This window comes from Hypomesus transpacificus, chromosome 9 (assembly GCF_021917145.1).
Source record: "Hypomesus transpacificus isolate Combined female chromosome 9, fHypTra1, whole genome shotgun sequence".
Taxonomy (NCBI): domain Eukaryota; kingdom Metazoa; phylum Chordata; class Actinopteri; order Osmeriformes; family Osmeridae; genus Hypomesus; species Hypomesus transpacificus.
This window is the reverse complement of record NC_061068.1, coordinates 10358716-10381728: the sequence shown is the minus strand read 5'-3', so window position 1 is coordinate 10381728 and position 23013 is coordinate 10358716. Positions and strand designations below refer to the sequence as shown.

General features: G+C 40.3%; 1 protein-coding gene across 22 annotated transcripts; it reads left to right on the top strand.

Moving 5' to 3' along the window:
- The first annotated feature begins 6884 nt into the window (after window positions 1-6884).
- znf740a (zinc finger protein 740a) lies at window positions 6885-22629 on the top strand. Of its 22 annotated transcripts, XM_047024825.1 has the most exons (21): window positions 6885-6992; window positions 8695-8863; window positions 9112-9294; window positions 10110-10256; window positions 10810-10936; window positions 11209-11292; window positions 12071-12154; window positions 12752-12835; window positions 13228-13311; window positions 13732-13815; window positions 14214-14297; window positions 15130-15213; window positions 15909-15992; window positions 16419-16502; window positions 16847-16930; window positions 17345-17428; window positions 17816-17899; window positions 18263-18346; window positions 18769-18852; window positions 19283-19401; window positions 19648-22629. In XM_047024825.1, the coding sequence occupies exons 2-21, from the start codon at window positions 8819-8821 to the stop codon at window positions 19819-19821; spliced, it is 1971 nt and encodes a 656-aa protein (XP_046880781.1). In that variant the 5' UTR covers window positions 6885-6992; window positions 8695-8818; the 3' UTR covers window positions 19822-22629. The 22 variants fall into 22 exon arrangements, with proteins under 22 accessions (XP_046880781.1, XP_046880784.1, XP_046880787.1 ...); XM_047024828.1 differs by lacking the exon at window positions 11209-11292; XM_047024831.1 differs by lacking the exon at window positions 12071-12154.
- Window positions 22630-23013: the final 384 nt, after the last annotated feature.

Sequence of the window (23013 nt, the reverse complement as noted above, 5' to 3'; positions counted from 1 at the left end):
CGGAGCCACGGAACGAGCACCGCTACTACCTGAGGAGGAAAATGCTGCACGGCACCGTCTCAGCAAGCGGCCGCTGCCTGCAGCTGCCTGAAGGGGGCGCCAATATGCCAATTCTCCACACACTGAAATGATAGATAAAAGAAAACCGCACAGAGATTTCTTTTTTTAAATGCTCGTGCGCCCCCCACGTCACGTGAAAAAAGCCGCCCCTGCCCCCTACCTGACTAATAAGCAGATGACTCACAGTAAAATGATCCTAAAAGGATCTTTCACTGTAGACCTGACGAATATAAAAAAGTTATGCCATCCAACTGAAAGGATGAGTCATAGGCTGTGGTAACAATTTTCTTTTGAGAGAGAAAATGTGGAGGCGTTTTATTTTTTATGAGTGAGAAAATGTGGAGGCGTTTTATTTTTTAGAATCGGCCACGCGTGACGCACAATTTTGAGCTGTAGCAGTCTAAAAGCTTTGATCTTCGTTGTGAATAGGGATGCACCGAATCCAGATTTTTGGGGTTCGGCCGAATACCGAATCCACTGATTATGATTCGGCCGAAACCGAATACCGAATCCTACTCCCATCTTCAGTCCATTAACACAGTTAACACAATGATTTTTTACTGTAAAAAAGAAAGAATAGGCAACATGCCAGGAAGATAAGTGGGATAACTATTTTGACAATTAGGCCTACTATATGCCTATGTTTACCCTATGTCAAGATCCAATCAATAGGCTATCCAAAATATTGGCCTAGATTTCATGAATTTCTTTCGTATGTTTCATACACAAATGTTTTAACAGCGGATATGTTGTGTATTGTTTGGGGTCCTTGCCACCACGAGACAAATCGGCCTTGCAAATTGAACATGTAGGTCGACTTGATTGGCCTTCTTTTGACTGAAATTACGGCCAAACAACTTTTCCAGCTCACGAGTTCCATTTTCACTTTTTCTCTCAGCCTACTGCATTGAACGGTACACCTACGTAAACACCTTCTCGTAATCAACGGACGCGTCATTATGTCGACCAGCGTAGCATGCAGTGCAAGGCCAATTCAGAGCCTCAGGCCAATTTACTTATGCGTTTTTACGGACTAGTGACACGCACGCAAGGAACGCCCTCTCCGTGCCCTCACCAAGCCTCTCTACGAGCACCTCCTGATTTTCCTGACTATTCATAGTTTTCAGTCACGTGACATGCTCGGTGACCTGGAGGTCAGAAAACTGCTGGCGATAGCGGCTCACACCGGTGAGACGCAGCAAAAGCCGGCAAATTTACCTTCCCACGTTTCTTTGGATCACCTCTCAGCTAAAGAAAAGGAAAGATATGGACACAACACAAACTGTAAGTGTTTGCGTTTAACACAACCCTACTATTTAGCTAATAACTAACTTTAACCCACTACGACCACTGCAGCTGGTCGCCTCCATACACAACAAACTATGTCAAACCAATAACATAAAGATGCGTTTTATGGCTAAAAATACAATAATTAATACACCTGTAGCCTATATACTTGTGTTTAACTTTACTTGTGCTTCACCAGGGCCGGCCTAAGCCTGTATGGGGCCTTGAGCAGAATTGATATGGGGGCCCCTCGGCGTTAGCCTGGTCCTAACCTTGTACATTTCATTTGTACAGAGGGTCTGGGATCGCTCCATTGACTAACGTTAACATCCTTGAAGGCGGGTCCTCTGTTTAAAACTATTGGATCTGCCCAGAGCCACTCTGATTTGCCATAACCAATCGCAAGCGTTCGCCTTAGCCAACTCCTTCACCACTACTGTAACGGAGCTAGCTGCCGTGGCTGGAAAATCAAACTTTTCCCGAACCCCGTGGGGAGGAGGGCCACAACATCATGGCCACCAACAAAACTCAGCAAATAATGTTCTTGCTCTGGCTTCAACCTATGGATATTCGGCAGCGTTACCACAACCGCAGAATAGCTTCGCTCACATCTTTCTCCGCCGCCATTACTGAACTACTCAAACTAGTGCACGACATTAACGTCATCGTTCTCACCCGCTCCCTCTGTTCGCTGATTGGACCTACAAAAAATGTGTTTCTGAAAACCGACTTCAAAGTCAAACTCCCAGACCTAGTACAGAAGCAAAACCCAAATTGAGCGGAAGTACGTAGGAGGGCAGAGCCAGGCTATCTCGGCGTGGCCATTTAAAAAAAAAAATCTTAATGACCATATTTATTCGATTAAACTTCGGTTTATTACACATTGTTCATTTTTGGTGCGCCGTTCATTCGAGGGCGGCATTTATTTGAGGGCGACGTTTAATCTAAGAAATATGGTTTTCTAGGCTGTCTGCGCTAGCATGCTATAAGTTAGTTTGCTACACTAAATCTACAGGGGTAGCGAGTGGGCATGGGTCTGGGGCGGTTTGGGGGGAAGAGGAGGGGGGCCAATGCCCCTGTGACAATAAGATTGGACCCCCTATTGGCCACCCTAAGGCCGAATCCCAATACTCCCCTTTACCCCTTCCCCTTACCCCTTCCCCTTAGTTTTGCGCGTTCCCGTGAGAGCTAGTGGTGTCCCAATACTCTTATTGAGCTAGGGGAAGGGCTAAGACTAAGGGGTACCCACCCCTTAAAACCAAGTAAGATCGGGAGCTTACTTGAAACCGAGGGCTATGTGAATCCTGCGCGACCGGCAACAATGGGGGCCAGATCATCCAGAGAGTCCGATAAATGTAATATTTTCGGCTTAATTAATTGATAAAAAAATCATGACAGTCTTGTTTTGTGTTATACACAGTCCTGAACATATATATTTGCAACCATTTTCCAAATTGAAACGTTTCTAAAAATCGCTAGTTTGGTACGCTAATGCTACAGTGTTGAATTGCACAACAGTCCCGCATTACTCTGACTAGCATGTCTACAGTTTTAAGTAAACTCCATTAGCAGCGAATTTCGTTTAATATCAGTGCATAACACTACTTGCTTTGGAAATATCGATACGTGCTAGACAACGTACCTGTAACCAAGTGGCGTCCCATTTCCTAGGGCTATGTAGCCCTTACCCCTTACTTCTGAGGGCCAAGGGCAAGGGGTAAATTAAGGGGAAGGGGTAAGGGGAAGGGGTAAGGGGGAGTATTGGGATTCGGCCTTAATGTAGAGTCTGTATAATTATAAACATGGTATTTTGCCTGTTCATTCCTGCCACGCAGTGAAGAAAACAATATGACAATAATTAGGGAATCAGATAAAAAAAATAGGGAGTCAGATGGCTGAGCGGTGCTAGTAATCAGAAGGTTGCCGGATCGGTTCCCCGCCATGCCAAATTATGTTGTGTCCTTGGGCAAGGCACTTCACCCTACTTGCCTCGGGGGGAATGTCCCTGTACATGTAATGTTTAGGCTGATGTAATTGGCCCCATTCTACAACTGCCCCCAGCTTGGCCACCCAGTTGAAATGGTCTAGAACCTCCCCTGTCAAAATAGGCATCTTATCTGGGCCCAACTTGGGCCGACTACCCCAGCCATCAACACTCCGGTGGGGCCCAAAGGGGTTGCAACTGGGCTGATATTTGGGGCCTATCTGAGCTACCCAGCTGGGACCCAGTCAATTTTGACCTCAGTTTCCACCGAGGCCCCAGATGGGTTTCCCAGGTTTCTCCCATTTGGAGTTTACAGAAGTATGCCTTGCCTACAAGGGTTGATGATGGGACCCAGCTAGGTGTTATCTAGTGCTCTTATAGGTATATGGTTTATGGACCATTAATAATATATAAACAAATATTGGCCTTTGAGTTTCTATTACTTGTCACATTTTCATCTCTAGATCACATTCTTTTTTAAATCTGTTATGCAAGTAGTTTAGCTGACCCAATTAAATTATTTCCTTCAAAATTTAAACAGAAGCATAGCCTATTCATATCCCCAAGAAAGAGGGCATTCCTTTATTTGAGAAGACGGAGAGGACATTAGATGGAAAAGTCCGGAAAATACGGTAACCTGAAAAAGCATAGGCCTAATTCTTACACATCTACAGCATGCATAGTCTGGCATACTTGCCAATATTCTTAGTCAGCCATGTCCCTCCTCCCAGTATCATTACAAAAATAATATTTAGAAACATTTTGGGACAGAATTTTGTTCCTGACCTGGGGGGTGTTCCATCAAGGTTGATTAAGGTACAAAACACTAAACATTAAAAATTAAGTAAAAGTACAAAAGTTTAACTATTTCTAAGAACTAAACAATCTAAGAATAAAACAATTTAAATATAAAATATATATAAAATAAGAATGAGCAGCATGGGTGGTCAACATAGTGCCATCAAATACTGAGATAAGTTGGCATATATATACAGTATCTTACAAAAGTGAGTACACCCCTCACATTTTTGTAAATATTTGATTATCTTTTCCCATGACAACACTGAAAAAATGACACTTTGCTACAATGTAAAGTAGTGAATGTACAGCTTGTATAACAGTGTAAATTTGCTGTCCCCTGAAAAAAACTCTGGATTTAGTGGCAACCTGTAAAGCTCTGATGAACTCCATGCCCGAGAGGATTAAGGCTGTGCTAGAAAATAATGGTGACCACACAAAATATTGACACTTTGGGCCCAATTTGGACATTTTCACTTAGGGGTGTACACACTTTTGTTGACAGCGGTTTAGACATTAATGGCTGTGTGTTGAGTTATTTTGAGGGGACAGCTAATTTACAATGTTATACAAGCTGTACATTCACTACTTTACATTGTAGCAAAGTGTCATTTTTTCAGTGTTGTCACAGAACAAGACAATCAAATATTTACAAAAATGTGAGGGGTGTACTCACTTTTGTGAGATACTGTATATATGTATACACATATACATTGGTTGCAATAATTGTATTCCTTTCATGTCCACTTTCTCCCAGGCTGTGACTAACTTTCAAACTACTTTTATATACATTTACATGTAGTCATTTATCAGACGTTCTTATCCAGAGCGACTTACAGTAAGTACACGGACATGCCCCCCGAGGCAAGTAGGGTGAAGTGCTTTGCCCAAGGACAAGTCATTTTTCAGGCCAGGAATCGAACCGGCAACCTTCTGAGTATTAGCCCCATTCCCTAACCGCTCAGCCATCTGACGCCATACAAAGCTCTCTGACCTCAGGTTTTACTAAATTCATAAAACTTATGTTTTTAATAAGGAACGCCTACTGGGGAGTCAGGTGGCTGAGCGGTTAGGGAATCGGGCTAGTAATCTGAAGATCGTCAGTTCGATTCCCGGCCGTGCCAAATGACGTTGTGTCCTTTGGCAAGGCACTTCACCCTACTTGCCTCGGGGGAATAGCAGTTCTCTATTCCCCAACACAGCCACATGGCCATTGGAACCATCCCTGTTTCAACACCAAAGTGTTCAGTTGACATGACAACTGTGTCCAGGTGCTCAACCCTTTGCTCCAGTTGTCATTTCCTTATGTGTATGATTACAGTTTCCCTCTATCTCCTGCCAAGAGCGCCATCTAGAGTGCAAGCAAAAAACATGAAAAGTAATTCGTAATGAGATTATACAGTATTAATTTCATTAGTCTTCCAATTTATTGCAGTGAAGATCTAATGGTAATCTCCTATCAAAATTTTTAAGGACATACACTTGAAAATAAACAGTAATAGACAGCAGATGATGGCTAGTATTCAGACCTTTTAAATTGAGTGTTTTGTCTAAATGTTTTACATTTATTTATTTATTTAGCCAACGTTTTTACACAAAGCGATTTACAAACAGCATCTGAATGTGGTATGGGACTCAAACCCCAACACGATGTACAAACTTTATCCCTGGGCTCAGCAGGATTCAAACCCACTTACCAAAGTGAGCCACATATACACATTTGTATAAACGTGCATTAAATGTATTGCAAATTCAATGTGTGACTAAACACAGTTTTTACTGTTTTGGCATACTGTAAATCAGTGGTTCAACCCATGTCAAGTATCCCCTGTTCTGCATGCTCCAACACACCTGATTCAAATGAATGGTCGTTAGCAGGCTTATGCATAACTAGATAATGACCCATTCATTTGAATCAGGTGTGTTGGAGCAGGGAAACATCTAAAACATGCAGGACAGGGGTGGCCTACTTGAGGACCAGGGTTGAGAACCACTGCTCTAAATAGTATTATCATTGACTTGAATTTATATAGCCGCACTACACAGTAACCTCTATTGGGCAGACTTTTTAAAACTTTAGAACGAGCCTATTAAATATGACACCCAATTCACCCTAATGTAGCCTATTTAGTCATAAAGGGAATACAACTAGATCACAGGAGAGCAGATGATAGCCTTGTCGTCGTTAAATATGACAAGTATTCAATTTAAGAGTCAAAATCACAAGCATAGTCTAGTGTTATGGAACACATCATAAACAAATGACTAAATGTAAATGTAAACAGCATAATATCCCGACTGTTGTGACAAATATGGCTACTCAAGCGATCAGGTAACTACGTGCGCTACCCCTGTCAATTCGGGGAATTACTAATTAAAAGCAATGTCATAGAAACCAATATAATTGTTTCAATTAGCCAAGCCTCTATAATATTATGTACAACTTAGGCTACAGAAACAGTATAAAACTTATTTTTGGTTACCTATGACAAACAAATATAAATCAGTTGGCAGAGGTAGTTGTTCATATTTAGGCTACTCATATAACATGTAGACCTAACTCATAAAATATGTGGGTCGACAATGAAATATAATTATTAAAATGTATATTAAATATACTAAAAATACTAAAAGGTATCACAGACACTGCTTGAGCTATTGAGACTTCCATAACCAAAATGGAGTAGGCTAGTTGCTCTTCACCAACATGGTTGACGTTCACAAGCTCTCTCTCCAATCGCATGACAGGGTTCTCCTCGAAGAGCACGTCCGGTAGCGTTTCCTGTGTTTGTAAACGAAAGATATCGGAACACAGGCGACGGGCTTCGAGAAAAAAAAAAAGATCGACAAGAAAACATATTGGGTAACTCAACATCCATGTACATTTTGATATTGCACAGGTCGATCGTCCGTGACTTTAGCATTATAATCGAAGAAATTTGTATTTTTAAAACCCTGGCCTTACATCCTCAAATGCTCCTCCGACTCCTACGAGACGCACAAGCGAGCAGTTAGCTTACTAGCTAATGCTAGCTTGCTAGTAGGAGCAGCTGTAGCACTTACAGACACAACAGACAGGCCGAAGGGATAGCGCTCATTGTCCGTACTCTAAGCGATTAATATATTTTGAGGCTGAGGGGAAAAAATACCTCAGTGCTATTTCAGCAAGCGTTATCAAAGGCCGTGTTCCCTACCCTAGCTATAGCCAGTCTTGTTTTTAATGTCATAATATAGAGGTAGCTAGTCCTCTGTTATAGCTCACAGGCTAGCTACAGTAGACTAGCTAGTGGGATAACGTTGGATTGGAGGCTAGCTAGCTCTACCTACAATACAAGAGTCAATATTCACTGAAGTACCAAGCAAATTAATCTACACTCTAGCCTTTGGTTTTGTACAGTATAACGTTTTTTTTGTTTGGATTCAATCTGTAAAATGTTGGGTTTAATTCGCGGACTTAAAAATTGGTAATGTAGGTAGGAGCATAAAGCTACCACTTCTTACGACGTTTTAGTAGTCTAGCTAGCTACCACTGTTGGTAGCTACACAGCCCATCTTTCTCTCAGTTGGTAGTTAAATGCCAGAATTAGCTTGTAGTTTATTTTTTATAACAACATTGCCATTTGCAGTCCTTTTGCGAACGTTAGTGCCACTTAGATAGGTTACTCATGTCGGTGGTGCTGTTCGAAGCCAATGGCGAATGCCTTTTTAATTAGAGAGCTGTGCTTTCATCATGGCACTCGTGCCATCGAGATTTGTCCACATTATTTTCTTTACAGCCAGCTTTGTTTCCACCATAGTATCGGTCTATGTAAGAATTGAAAATGTATTAAGTCATATAGCTAGTTGATCATGTTAAAAATATTCAGAGCTAGCAAAATTGAGTTTAATGGTGGCAACGGTTTGCAAACCTAGTCTGGTCATCAATGTATCCGGCACACCAACTAGCTAGCTGTAGCTAGTCTGACTTGGCTGCATTGTTCGCAAGCAAAAGTAAAACCCAGTAATTAAAAACAAGACAAGTGTACAATATTCTTATCACAAAATCTGTTTGACATGTCTTCCATCACCGAATAGTGTGGTGTTATAGCTTCGTAACGTAGGTAAACTAGGTTACATTTTACACTCGTGGAACGGCATTTTCATATTATTAGGCTCGTCTTCGTGTTGCCCTTGTGTGAGGTGATGAGCATTTGTCTACTTGCTAGTTTTCTATGATCTTAAAGCCTCAACGTGGCATTTTGATTGTAACGTAAGATATGGTAATATCAAAGATTACTCATCGAGTATATTCAGTTTCTTTTGTATTTCGTCAATAACTTAATTGTGTGTGATAAGTTGGGAAGGTGTATGGTTTTAATATAGACCATGCATTTGGCTGACGAGGACATCTTAAATACATGGAAACCTTAACGTTTGATGTAAACAAAATCGCTGTACTGATGGGCTACATGAATATGTGACATGTGCATAAACATTACAAATATGCGTCAAGATTTAGTGTAAAACTTGTTATTGTCATGGAATGTTTTTTTCCCCGTTTTTATCTACATCCTCCCCTTCCTCAGTTTTAGTGCTAGATGAGTGAGGTGGGTGTGGCCTCCCGTCAGACCGACCATCCTGATTGACGGATCACTGGATGACCTTATCCCCTATCCTGTCCCTGCCCTCACATACACCGTTCCCGCTGCAATGTCACACCTGCCCAGCAGCTCAGTCCGCGACCATATGAAATGGGTTTGTTTTCCTATCAAGAAATTAAAGCTCCAAAATACAAATTCAGTAATGCAAACATGTCACTCAGGATGTTGTCGTTTTATGTAGTGATATTTAATATGTTTGTAACTTTGTCTAAGTTTTATCACTAACTCATACATACTTTTGTTTGTCCTTAAAATAACACCTTGGTTATAATAGGCTTCATCATTCTGAAGTTGGATTTACAATACCAAAGCTTTTCCTTAACTCAACCATCTAATTTCCAGGCGGGGCTGCTTGGCTGTGAGGCCGTGCTCTCAAGTATGGCCCTGATGCAGGCGAGCTCCATGGCCGGTCCACCCAAGAAAATGATGACCCCCCTTGGCCACGGACCCCCTCAGAGGGAAGGCCCTGACCGTGGGCCTCAGAGCCACATGATCCTGCCGTCTGGGATGAGCTGTCCACCCTTGGTTAGATTTTGAACACTAATTCTTCTTTAGCACTTATGTTGGGATGCAAATACCGTATTTTTCGGAAATAAAACCGCGGCTTGTACCCCAATTTGACAATTTTCTTGTGGTTGTACGGCTTATATTTCGAAGCAGCGTATAGCCCGGTTTTAGAACAAAAAAGTGGCTTTGTCCCAAGATGCCTACAGACCATGCAGCTAATTTAATGCTCAACACTTGAACTGGGGCTTATTATTTGAAAGAGTAATTATTTACTGTGTCGTCTCAGTTACACTATCAGGGCTTGGAAATACAGTGACTTGCTAAAGTAGGAAAATGGCACATAACATTTCATATTCATTTCAGTAAATCAAATGGCTTAAAGACCCAGTGAAATGTTATATACAGCTAGTAAACCAATGTTAGCTAGCATCGCTAACGACATTGGCTAATTCAACTTTGGTAGGCTATCCAACTTTGGTAGGCTATCCTCAGGATTTGCAAGCTAGCTAAACTTATACTATATCTAAAATATTGTGCATTGCTTGGTATCATTGTTCGTATTAAGTGTGGCATATATTCCAGGGCGGGTTATAATCAGATTTACAAACACAAAGCTCCCATTCTGGTGGGGTGCGTTTTATAGAAAATGTGGCTTGTTTTCCGAAAAATACGGTTGTCAAGATTGAGAAAAAAAAAAAAAAAGTTTCATATCATCAACCACTGTGATACATTTTCTAACAGATTTTACATACAGATCTGCATAGTAACATTATTTAGCTATCAGGAAATGGTGAGACTGTAGATTAAGTGTCCTCTTCCATCTGTGATGAAAGCTCATTCGGAAGGAGGGTGACTTTCATGCACCCCGCTTGCTGGATGAGAAGGAGATGAGGGCCAATGAGGAGATGCAGCTAAAAAAGAAGAACAGGAAATCTGGAACCCCCTGTAAAGTGAGAGAGCAGGATGGACGGGGAGGCAAGGTCAGTAACATGAATATTCAAGTATTCAATTAAATCTGGCTTTGTTCTAACTGCACAAGTATTTATGTGTTCTCAACTTGGTGGGTGGATGGGTCTGTACAGTTCTTTGGACGAAGACAGACTTTTTCTGCCTGTAGCTAAGTTGGTGCCTTCCAGTGAGCACATTTTGTTTGTGTGGGGGTGGGGGGAGGAGCTCAGGGAGATGTAGGGGGGGTGGGGGTCTCTGGAGAGGAAAGAGGGGGAGGGGACAGGAGGGGAGAAGAGAGGAGCACAATAACTGCAATTGTGTGCACAAGAGGGGGAGCTGTATCATGGGGGGTGTGAGGGCGTTAACCCTTATGTAGAGTTTATGCACTTAAAAGGCCCAATACTTAACAAAAGAATGTGGATTCATCTAGTTTTATAACTGACTGCTTGACTGCCATTTCTTATTAAAAAACTAAGCTATTACGATTACTTTGCCAGTCCTTATCTTAGTGTTAGTTAGAATCTGTATGTAATGCTTAGCTTTTTACGGTGTATTTCACACCTCTATCCTCTCTGTCCTGTGTAGGTGGTGGTTGTGGATGAGAATGGTAACTGTCCAGTGTCCAAAGTGCAGAAAAATTTCATCTGTGATCATTGTTATGGAGCATTTAGGAGTGGCTATCACCTGAAGAGACACATCCTCATTCATACAGGTATGTGTCCAAATCACCACGACCAGCTTCTGTAGGTGTACGTTTACAATTTAGAGGGAAAAAAGCCTGATTTAGTAAGTAAATGCTCAGCCAGAGGCCATCAGAAAACACCAGTATGGATTAAGTTATGGGTGGTTTCTTAAGGAGTGTGCATCAATTTAAAGATTTTGAAATGGCCTCCTGAAGAGCTTGTTTGGTGTCAGCTGTTGCCTCACAGTTTCTTGGTGTTCACTGTGGGGACCATTGACTAAAACTGGTGCTCTTCGGTTTAGGGGAGAAGCCGTATGCTTGTGCCATATGTGACATGAGGTTTATTCAGCGTTACCACCTGGAGAGACACAGCCTCATTCATACGGGTATGCGTCATCTTACCGTACCCATCTCACTTAAGTTTCCTAGAGTTCTATTTGTCATTGGACAGTAATTTCCAACAAAGCCCAAAATTCCTTTTATCTCCACCATGTGAAGGCAAGGAGTCGTCATAGATACAAATGGGTCCCCCAACACCAGTGAAAGTGCAAAGGACAGGTCTATTTCTTGGCCTATTTGTGATTATCACAGTTAAACCTAGAGGTACACAGAAAATGAGATGCAAGTTATTACAAGACATCATTACAGTTTAGATGTAGCTTTTGTTTTATATGGTTTGGTTGGGAGAACAGGTAACCGCATGGACATCAAGGGACTATGACGTACTTAGACTTAGTTTGACGTACTTTCTTTCTTAAAAAGCACATTCACTCCTGCACAATGCATTACTGTATTGTGGCTTATTCCTGCGTTGTAGTCTGCAATCCTTGTCTGTTTTTGCTTGTCTAAAAGAAACATTAAACATAGTATCGGTAAGTAATCTGTGTCATAAACTTCTCGTCTGTACTGAACATGTGAAATATATCCCCATGGATATAAGTGAGCTTTAAACTTGAATCAATTATTAGCATTTCATTTAGATTTGATCTTATTTGTTATCATTTGGAGATTAGATCAATTACTTCTCAATGGCATCATGGGTCCATTCTTCATAAATGTAATCAATAACCGTACAAAGCAAATAATATATACATATAAAAGACAAAAAAACAATTTCAATTGTGTAGACTGAATAGCTAATATTCTTGTGCTCTGTGTGTGTAGGGGTGAAGCCGTACGCTTGTTCCATGTGTGACATGAGGTTTTTCCAGCGTTACCACCTGGAGAGACACAGCCTCACTCATACGGGTATGCGTCCTTTTTCCATACCCATCTCACATTAAACAAGCCCCCCTCCACTCAGAAAAATGTTGAGTGTATGTTGAATTGATGTCTTCTATAACAGTTTGATATCCCCTAAAGGATATGTCTATAGGATATTTAAGTACCTGTTGGACAAAGATTAAGAAACTTTCCAACCTTAATGTGCATTAAAGGGAGTTATGGTTGAAGCCACCTAGCCTTTGACGAAATCTCCTATCTTGATATGGAAATAGTCCCTTAATGTCCAAGCTTTAGTACTTGACGATTGCTTGTGGTGCCACTAGAATGTAAGGGAAGAAGAAGAAATGACGGATTAACCAGAGATTATTTTTTGGGGAAAAGTCAAAGATTTAGGCTTTGTTTCTATTTTGAGAACCTGTTTTTTTATTTCTCCCTGGCTTAACAAAAAAAGCCTATATGTTTATGTATTTGGTTAAATGGCTGTAGTTTATTGATAACCATCATCTTCAAGCAAGTCCTTTGTGACACTTATCAATAAACATATTTATATTGCTCATGGAAGTACAAGCATTTGTAATCTAATTGGGACTATCTAGCTAATGTATAACTCTGTGTGTGTAGGGGTGAAGCCATACGCTTGTTCCATGTGTGACATGAGGTTCTTCCAGCGCTACCACCTGGCGAGACACAGCCTCACTCATACGGGTATGCGTCCGCCTGTTATAGCCTTTACAAATCCTGCATCTTGGAGAGTTTTCATTTCAGTTGGAATCAAAGGATTCAGTTGGCACAAATTCCGAACCCGTCTTAGTTTATAGGGTTTTTGAACACGTTCAATGATGAATGGTGCCTTTACATTTACCTGCTGACAGCTAGATTCAATTGATAAAAACCCAGTACATTTTCATATCATCTTCATTGTATTCTAGGTTTATTATTAGAAGCTGCCCTGAGACTGAATGGGTTAACCTGTAGGTCTTTAGACTATATCTCCATTGCGTGGTAAATCTTTGTGGTTGTGAACAACCTTTTATTTCATGATGTGCTAAACCAACTTGTTGGTGGTGGCTAGCTAATGTTTTATACTCTGTGTGTAGGGGTGAAGCCATACGCTTGCTCCATGTGTGACATGAGGTTTTTCCAGCGCTACCACTTGGCGAGACACAGCCTCACTCATACGGGTAGGCTTCCTGTACCCCTGTTGTCACAGAAGCCTCATGGAAATGCTACCAAAGGGTTTTTAATCGAGTGGTGGTTCTTTATTTAGTTTACTGACATCTCAACAAACTTTGGTGTTGTCTTAGTAAACCTTTGAGTTTTTGTATCCATGGACAAATATTCTTGCAAAATCCTTGATTTGTCTTATTCTGATCTGGCCAATGTCTTGCCATTCCTGCATTGAAATAATTGAATGGCAAATTGCTATAAAATTGTCTTGCGTGTAAAATTGTGTAGTCAGAGGTTCGATTGGAGCCACCGATGGGGCTGGTCCTGTGTTATCAGAACAGCTTACAAGGGGACACCACTATGAACAGTTGGCTTGAGTCCTGTTGTGTACAGAGCTTTACTAAAGTTGATACTCTGTGTGTGTGTGTGTGTAGGGGTGAAGCCATATGCTTGCTCCATGTGTGACATGAGATTTTTCCAGAGATACCACCTGGCAAGACACAGCCTCACTCACACGGGTATGCGTCTTACCTTACCCCTCTCTCCTGCATTACAAAATACCCAAGGATCACAAAATTCACGCAGTGCACAAGGTGTTAATTGTCTCTAATAAAGGAGGTATCCTCACATAGGAATATGTACCCCATGAGAATTAGGAATATGTACTCCATGAGAATTTGGAATGGCAGTTATTTTGATTGGTGATGCATCATTTAACTGTTTTGATGACAGTTTAGGGTCTGTCACCTTTATTTCGCATGATGAAGGGAGATGGGTTGGTCCCTTGAGTTTTGTGTTTATTTCAAAGGCTATGTTAGACGCAATATGAACCACAGTAAAATTGACAATGTATGTACAAATATGTTATGTGTACACAGTTCATGGGATTCTAAAATTTGGTACTGTATGCGTTTAGGAGTGAAGCCATACGCTTGTTCCATGTGTGACATGAGGTTTTTCCAGCGCTACCACCTGGCGAGACACAGCCTCACTCATACGGGTATGGGTCTACTAACTGTTCCCACCTTACTGAAATCCTCTCTTTAGTAAAGTTCTGTCAGTTTAAAGGACATTTTTGTAGCACTTATTTATTCTTTAAATAAACCTCCAAAACTTTAATCTGGTGGATTCTCACATTGTCTCACATGTTCTTGCGTCTTAATGATAGCCCATAGTGTCTTATAACATTAGATCAATCTAGGTAAGATAGTAATTTTCTTGTTTGGGTACATGCCTTCCCATTGACAATTTGTACATATGGAATATGGCTTTGTTGGAAACTACTGTTCAAATAATTGTTTGTGTCCAATGTTTAAAGATGTATTATACATTCAACAATGACAGCAGATGTAAAATGAGAAGTTTAATTTTTACTGGCCAGCATTTTTAAACAAATTTCCAATTTAAAGGTCCATGACACTCAAAAGACCCCTGTGCTAGCTATATCAAGCCGCATACCTAAAGTCCAATTTTATGTGAAAGATGCACTGTTTCACGTTTGTTTGGTTCACATTTCCTATATATGAGTATTGTTAACTTGAACTAACACAACTGGTGGTGTAAGATTTTGACTCTCATTGCCATTTAAAGTCTTACAAACTTTGTTTTTTGGGTGTCATTCCCTTGTTATTGTGACCAATACACAGATTATCTGCCCGTGTATCGTTCTTGATGAAAGGGTAAACTTGAACATGCTAAATGTATTGCAATTGGTTGAGTTTTGTTCAGAATTAAATACAGCAAATGTGTAGGTTAGCACAATAAACAAATGTATGCTTTTAAAATTATACAAAAAAATGGCTAAAGTTTTTATATGTTCTGTGTATGTTTAGGTGTGAAGCCGTATGCTTGCTCCATGTGTGACATGAGGTTTATTCAGCGGTATCAACTGGAGAGACACAGCCTCACTCATACAGGTATGCTTCTCTTTTATATGCCCTTCACTTTCATCAGTCTGAACATGCATGAGGCCCACCAGTGCATGAGGTCAGATTCACAACCCCACCACTTTATGGGACTAGATAGATAAATAATAGTGGCTACATCAAACTCGAGTTTGTATTGTTTGAGTAATTTGTATTGAGCAATCAGTTTAGTATTCATGTTGGAGTAATGGCAATGTTTGTTTGGCATAAGCTTTCAGAGCTGTATACTTGACACATTAAGTACATCAAGAAGTTAGACATGCAATACCATGGTAACATCAGTTATATCAATGTATGTTATGTACTCGGATGTATTCCAACTGCCTAAAATTGTCAATATTCAGATGAATAGAATGACGTGAACCCGGATGTCAACCAGCATTACCTTCAAAATTTTTAACCTGGCCATAACTATTTTGACTCGCGTTGATTACGAGCTATTTGGGGACACATTGGCGAAATTAGTTGCCTGTGGTCAACTCACTTTCTGCAGATTTTCTGAATTGCCTTGTTTGCGTTGCGTTGATTGGTTATTCAAATCTAGTCTAATTAATGGCACTGGCTGGTGAACAAAGCAACTTTACTAAACTTGTTTCAAGTTGAAGTAGCCTAGTAAAGTTTAATTCGATCGTTTTTGGCAGTTGAAGAACTTTTATGATGCTGAAGTTGGTGCTCTGTGTGTGTAGGGGTGAAGCCGTACGCTTGCACCATGTGTGACAAGAGGTTTTTTCAGCGCTACCACCTGGCGAGACACAGCCTCACTCATATGGGTATGCACCCGCTCACCTTGTTGATACACCTGGTCCCCAGTATACAGGGTTAGCAGGATTTGGGCCTAATGTGTTTGTACTTATATGGGCCAGGTGAAATATGTATTATCTTTTTATATCTGACCACCTTTCCCTAATGGAAAAGATGGAATTTGACTTACCACTAGATGACATCATCAGCTCATGTGATGTGTTGTGGTTGTGGATTGTATAAAATGCTTAAAAAGCACAATTTTAATTGGTGAAAGTAATTATATTCACTTTGAAAATCCCCTGTAAGTAAATGCATGGATTAGCATTGGTTATTAACCACCTATCAATTTAGCATATATATGTGTTTAACATGGATTATTGGAAGAGCATGAAACATTTAAAAAATATTTAAAACAATTTAAAAAATGATATACTAATGCTCTGGTCATTTAGGAGTGAAGCCGTACGCTTGCACCATGTGTAACATGAGGTTTGTTCAGCGCTACCACCTGGCGAGACACAGCCTCACTCATACGGGTATGCGTCCGCACACCGTACCCCTCTCACTTAGATGTTAGGGAGCAAAGTAGTAGGCTAGATGGTTTATCACAAGCACACTTGTTAAAGGAGAATATTGACATACAAGCATTACTACAATGTAACATAAGCTCATGCATTGTGTTGAGTTTGTGATATGAGTATTTATTTGGACTTTTGTTTCTTTAAAAAAACAATTATTTACCTAGAGTATTGTGAATACTGTGTATGAATTGGCATCAGTGGTTAATAACCAATAATAGCAGCCAGGCCTAATGTTTAAAGACTTAAAGGGGCTGGACAGTTAGGCTTAGTAATGAAATATTGCTGCTCTGTGTGTGTAGGAGTGAAACCTTACGCTTGCACCATGTGTGACAAGAGGTTTTTTCAGCGCTACCACCTGGCAAGACACAGCCTCACTCATATGGGTATGCACACGCCTACTGTACCCGTAATTAAGATCTAGATGAACCCAAAACCTGGTTTGGCAGAATTAATAAAACACAGTTCTCATGAAAACAGATCATTTGTATCTAAATATACAAAAATGTTTACACAATGACATCCAATGAAAAGCACTTTGGCCAGGGCTTGTAATATTATTGCCAGGTGACATCATCAGCTTGTGATGTGTTGTGGACTAAATCTATGAAAACGATTAGAAACACTGGTTTGAGCCAAGTAAACTTTATTGTTGTCAATCCACTGTAAAGTATTTGATGAAATCGACTTCAGTGGTTATTAACCCATCAATTTGCACAGCTGTAGGTTACATTGACATAAATGGGTTGTACAGCTAGATGAATTAATTAGATTTATAAATGAATGCTCTGGTCATTTAGGAGTGAAGCCGTACGCATGTACCATGTGTGACATGAGGTTTTTTCAACGCTACCACCTGGCGAGACACAGCCTCACTCATACGGGTATGGGTCCGTTCACCGTACCCCTCATTTAGTAATTAGGGAGGAAAGATGAAGATTGGAGAGTTAAATCACAGTAACAATGTAGGCAAACCAAACATTGACATTTAGATGTGAATCCATAGCATTTAATCCCTCCGATTTTGCAGTGTTAAATGTTGGCTACAAGCCTTCACAAGTCTTGTAAAAAGAGTGTTAGTTCAGTCTGTTGTGGTTGTGGCCAAGCATCCACAAAAACACCTAGAGGATTTTTTAAATGTAAATTTCATGTATTGCATGAATTGGCATCAGTGGTTAATAACCAATAATTGCAGAATCTTAGACCCATGTTTAAGTACTTTGGTGGGCAGTGATGCACAGTAATGATACATTGCTGCTCTGTGTGTGTAGGAGTGAAACCTTACGCTTGCACCATGTGTGACAAGAGGTTTTTTCAGCGCTACCACCTGGCAAGACACAGCCTCACTCATATGGGTATGCACACGCCTACTGTACCCGTAATTAAGACCAGGATTAACCCAACCCCCTTTGTCCAGGGCTTGGAAAAATTAAATTCCAGTTTTATATAAATATACAGCATATTGATACTGATCTACACAACCAGGTGATGTCATCAGCTCATGTGATGTGTTGTTGTGGACTAAACCTTAGAAAATATCCATCCAAAACATTTTTTAATTCGGATGAAATTAAGTTAAAAAATGGTATATCCCCTGCAAGGCATTATAATTGACATCTGTGGTTGTAAACCATCAATTTTGCATAGGCATGTCAAACAGACTTAATTGGATTAAGGAAGTTGGGCAGCAATAATAAATTGATGCTCTGGTCATTCAGGAGTGAAGCCATACGCTTGTTCCATGTGTGACATGAGGTTTGTTCAGCGCTACCACCTGTCGAGACACAGCCTCACTCATACGGGTATGGCTCAGCTCGGCAGACCCCTCTCACATTTTGTAGTTTATATACCTAGCTGCTTGTCTAGCACCAGTCTGTGAGTTTTAGAGTAGCCAGTTCAATGTCAAAGGCTAGAGGCAAAATGTAGGCGTAGATTGTAAGCCAGGGGGCAGATTACCTACAGCAGTTTAGGATCAATGTTCTGGGGATACTTACATTTATTTCTTTGTTAGGTCTTAGTGTGTATATTGTAATGTTCTTTGAATCAGAATTGCATGTACTGGTAACTCTTCAGCCTCTCACCTTCTATTAAAACAATACAGCATCAAAAAGCACACATAATTCCAAGGTTAGGCTACATCTCTGAAGATAATTTAACTGTAATGCTAGGTTTGTATGTGTTGTGATCTCTTGGAGAGAGGGCTAATATATTACTCTGTGTGTAGGGGTGAAGCCGTATGCTTGTTCCATGTGTGACATGAGGTTTATTCAGCGTAACCATCTGGAGAGACACAGCCACACTCATACGGGTATGCGTCCATTCACCATACCCCTATCACTCAAAAAAGCTCTCTGACTAAAACAAATTTTACAAGACCACCACAAACTCGAGTTTGGATTGTCAAGTCATTTGATTGGATGTTGAACCAGCCTCAAACTATTAAATTACACTTTCCAGGGGCATCCAGTTTGGTAGTTTGATATGAAAATCTGAGATTCCACTCTGAGCTACACATAATGAGTTGATGAGAAGACATCTCAAATTGTTAATCAGAGTAGTTTCTTACCATGCATTGTTCCTTTTCTTGAACTGGCTCACATTAGATATGTTTTTGCATTCCTTCATTTTTATATTTAGAATACCCAGTATATTGTAACTAGTGAGACTGATTTAATGCAGTTTGTTGTGGTTCAGCACTGAATGTGATGTAATAGATTTGTGTTGGTGTGCTCTTTCAGGGGAGAAGCCGTTTGCTTGTGACATGTGTGATATGAGGTTTATCCAGCGCTACCATCTGGAGCGACACAAGCGTGTCCACAGCGGAGAAAAGCCTTATCAGTGCGAGAGATGCCAGCAGGTAAGAGCATACTCTGATCGTCCCACATAAATAGCCATCTTCTGCCATGTGCGCATGCACAACCCACGCCCACACAGGCAGATGTCTGCCCACACTAGTCTTTTCTAACATCAGCATGTACTGCACAGTAGCCTACATGTTATGTTTTGTGCACCAAGTTACATTAACACATGGAATTCCTTTTTCCATATGCTTTGGAATAAAGTCTTACTGTATCACCCTTACATAAACTGTGTACGTTTTCAGAACTTTTCACGGACCGATCGGCTGTTGCGGCATCGGCGGTTGTGCCAAGGCCGTGGTGTGGCAAAGGTAGAGAACCAGCCATGTTGTGAGCCTCGCCCATATCCCCAGGAGCCCCCACCGGCTCCACCTACCTGGAGCCCCCTGCACCCCCCTCCTGGTCGGCTTGCAGTCTGACATTCCCCTCCCACACATGACCACCACCTCTCCTTAGAGACAGGACTGGCCCATGGTCTCTGCCACTGAGCCCTATGCTTAGTGGCGCCACACTCTGGCACAGACTGATTCTGCAGCTCCAGTCCTGAGGTTACTTATAACAGAGGGACATACAGTTTTGTCTTTCTTTCTTTCCTTTTTTTTTTTTTCTTTTTTTTTTTTAGAGAACATTTCTGGTCTGTTTTGTACTTATTTGATTTTACAAAGAAGTTGTTATTGTTCAGATTCATTGTTGGGTTTTGGTGGTACTTTGAGGGTGGTTTTGTGGGTAGGGGGGAAAGGTAAGGCATTTGGGGAGGGGGGGGGGGGTGGAGGCGGCGGCGGCTACAGTTTGTCCTAAAGTCATAGCAATGAAGTGGGATATATACATTAATATTTAACCACACACAGCAGAGGATATCTGGAAAATGTAGAAATGACTGTTTTTACAGAAAATACAGAAATGAAAAACGCTTGGAAGTCGCTTTGGATAAAAGCGTCTGTTAAATGCATAAATGTAAAATCTGGACAATGGTACATGGGGGCAAACCTGTAAAAACAAGGGCTTGAATAGTGAGTGATACAAATGGACAGTCCACATTTGAGCATGGAGAAATCCTAACAGGTCATATGTAATAGGTCAGGGTACAGGATATTGTCTGTCGTAGTATCCTGTACCATGTTCTGTTTGTTGCAAGGTAGTGATATGCTGATGACTCAGGAAGTGGCACAGGATAGGACAGCCTTTGCAAGTTCACCCCCACACAGCTATTACATACTAGTGTATGTATAGATTTCTATGACAAAAAGTGGGAAGCTTTCTCTGACTAAGGTTCATACAAGGATATATGTTTAAAATGGCACAAGATGGCAGCTTCAGCCAGTCCCATTACTTTGTGTATGTACAGATCATCATGTTCAGAGAATGGCAGGAGATATACAGAATCTTGTGGCCTTAAGAGCGTGCTTGTTTTTAGTTTTTGTTATTTTCATTTGCCTTTTTTATTTTCTGAACTAAAGGTTTAATTATCCTTATTGTTTTTATAAGATTTACAAGGACGAGCCACTGCCTTTTACCATCGAGGTATGTTTTTTCCAAAGCTTATAGAACACTCAGTAGTGTTGCAGCATACTGGTGGGCAAAAATGTAAACATATTTCTGGTTAGTACTGATGATAATGTAACCCGTCATATCATCTGGAAGAACCAGAAGTTTTGACAATTCCAGTGAGATGCTAATAGTGCATACTTTACTTTCCCTCTTGCAGTGCTTTGGCGAGCTTCAGGCCATAGCCACAGCTGTATCAACACTTGCTTGACTCCGCTGCACACTAACGAATGCCTTCTTTTGAGATATTATGTAGTTGGTGTGTATATAATGGATGTCTGTTATGTTCTTGGGTTTAGCCTTAAATAAGAGCGGATTCATCAATAATCATTGTAGTGCTAAATGATATAGTAATTAATGATTTTCCGTAACCTGTATTAAACTTTAATTATGCTGTCTGTGGTTACCCCCTCCAAGTGAAATGGCAACAAGCTTGTTTAGCATACTGTTCGTCTACCCACTCTGCATCTATCAACTTAGTCAGGTTCAGTATGTGTATCAGTGGTCTTTCACAGCTTGTCTGTGGGCTAGTAGTTTTTTTTGTTTTGTTTTTTAACTCTTGGTCCTAATTACCAGGACTTCACTCAAACTGTACATTTGATTACAATATCTAAATGTTACTCATAACATTTTATAAGCCCACTGTATATCCCACAAGTGTCAGTGTGTATCAAAGGCCTAATCTAAACTTGAGACCTGTTGTGTATAAAATGAAATAATTTACTGATATCAGTATGATATCTGGGCATAAATTGACTTGTGCCTGGATCTCAAAGTAGGGTTTGACTCAAGTGAGGAAGTAGCGATCCAGTAAAATGTTGGAAAAGATATACAAGATTTTACAGACCAAGTTTGAGAAAAGTGATATATATTCTCTGGCCCAGTCTCGTGGCCCTAAAGGCAATGAAATGGTTGCTGCCTGCCATGACCACCCACTAGTCTGGCCACAGGGCAAAGAAGGGTTACTTCTATATATGTTAGATCCCAGGCCAATCTCATATTGTTATTGATCTACTGGTATAAATGCAATAGACTCCATGATCAGTTAAGATGAGGTTTTATTTTCCAAATAGTCAGACAGAATACTGAGTTCTTTCTCCATGACATTATGATAATTCTGTTAACAATAAGGACCTTTTTTTATTTTCTGATAAAATGTAAACACTGGAGTGATAGAAACAAAAGATGAAGAACATATACAGTACTAGAGTTTAGTCTGTAGACAGCCTCTTACTCCTCGACTTGACAAAGAAGGTGGACAGAAACATTTGGATCAGTAATGTTGAGAGCCCAGGATGTTGAGTAATTTAAATATTAGAGGCAGTAGTACTTAAAAGAAACTGTTTTTTATACAAATTCCCTGGTATTTGTAGTGGATTATATTGGTAGAGATATTAAGTAAGCAACAGCATCTACAGTAGTTATCACAAATTAGTATTTTTGTTTATTAGTCTTGCATGCAGAGTTATGATCCTCAGTTAAGATAGGATCTTATATTGATTATTTTGTGTAGGCAAAATGAGTGCATAAGAATAACTTTTCCTAAAAAAAAAATGTTACACTGATTATTGTAAAAAATGGGCAAACTAATATGTTCCCTTGTGATCCAATTAGTTTTAATTGTACGGAGTGTGGGGAGAGGCTTCTTACCATTATGCTGAAATAAAATACTTTCTAAAAGATTCAATGTTTAGTGTGACTGTTTACCTCCAGCCATCTACAGTAGTCTCTGCTGCTCTCTCAGGGAAACACGTTTGCAAATCATTGGCAATATGTCGAAAGATAAGGCTAACTTTATTTACACACGAAGCAAACTCAAATGTGCTTCACAGAAAAACATGAATATGGTTTTGTGTGTACAATATTCCTTTGTTTACTATAGAAAGATCACTGAGTTTGCTTTCCATCATTCACATAAACTAAAAATGCTGTTTGAGTTAGTGCATGCATCTGTAGTATAATTCATGGTGTAGCCTGTCAAATATACAACCAAGGGCAAATATCAGTAATTCATTAAAACCCCACACTTTCCTTCTTGCAGGAACTAGGAATGGTCCCTTGTTTGA

What these genes read in the sequence shown, in the direction of transcription:
- znf740a (XM_047024825.1), top strand. Translation starts at nt 8,819, where the DNA reads ATGTCACACCTGCCCAGCAGCTCAGTCCGCGACCATATGAAATGG. An exon ending in ACACAGCCTCACTCATATGG is followed by an intron (nt 16,931 to 17,344) that starts GTATGCACACGC and finishes CTGGTCATTTAG; the next exon opens with GAGTGAAGCCGTACGCATGT. An exon ending in ACACAGCCTCACTCATACGG is followed by an intron (nt 18,347 to 18,768) that starts GTATGGCTCAGC and finishes CTCTGTGTGTAG; the next exon opens with GGGTGAAGCCGTATGCTTGT.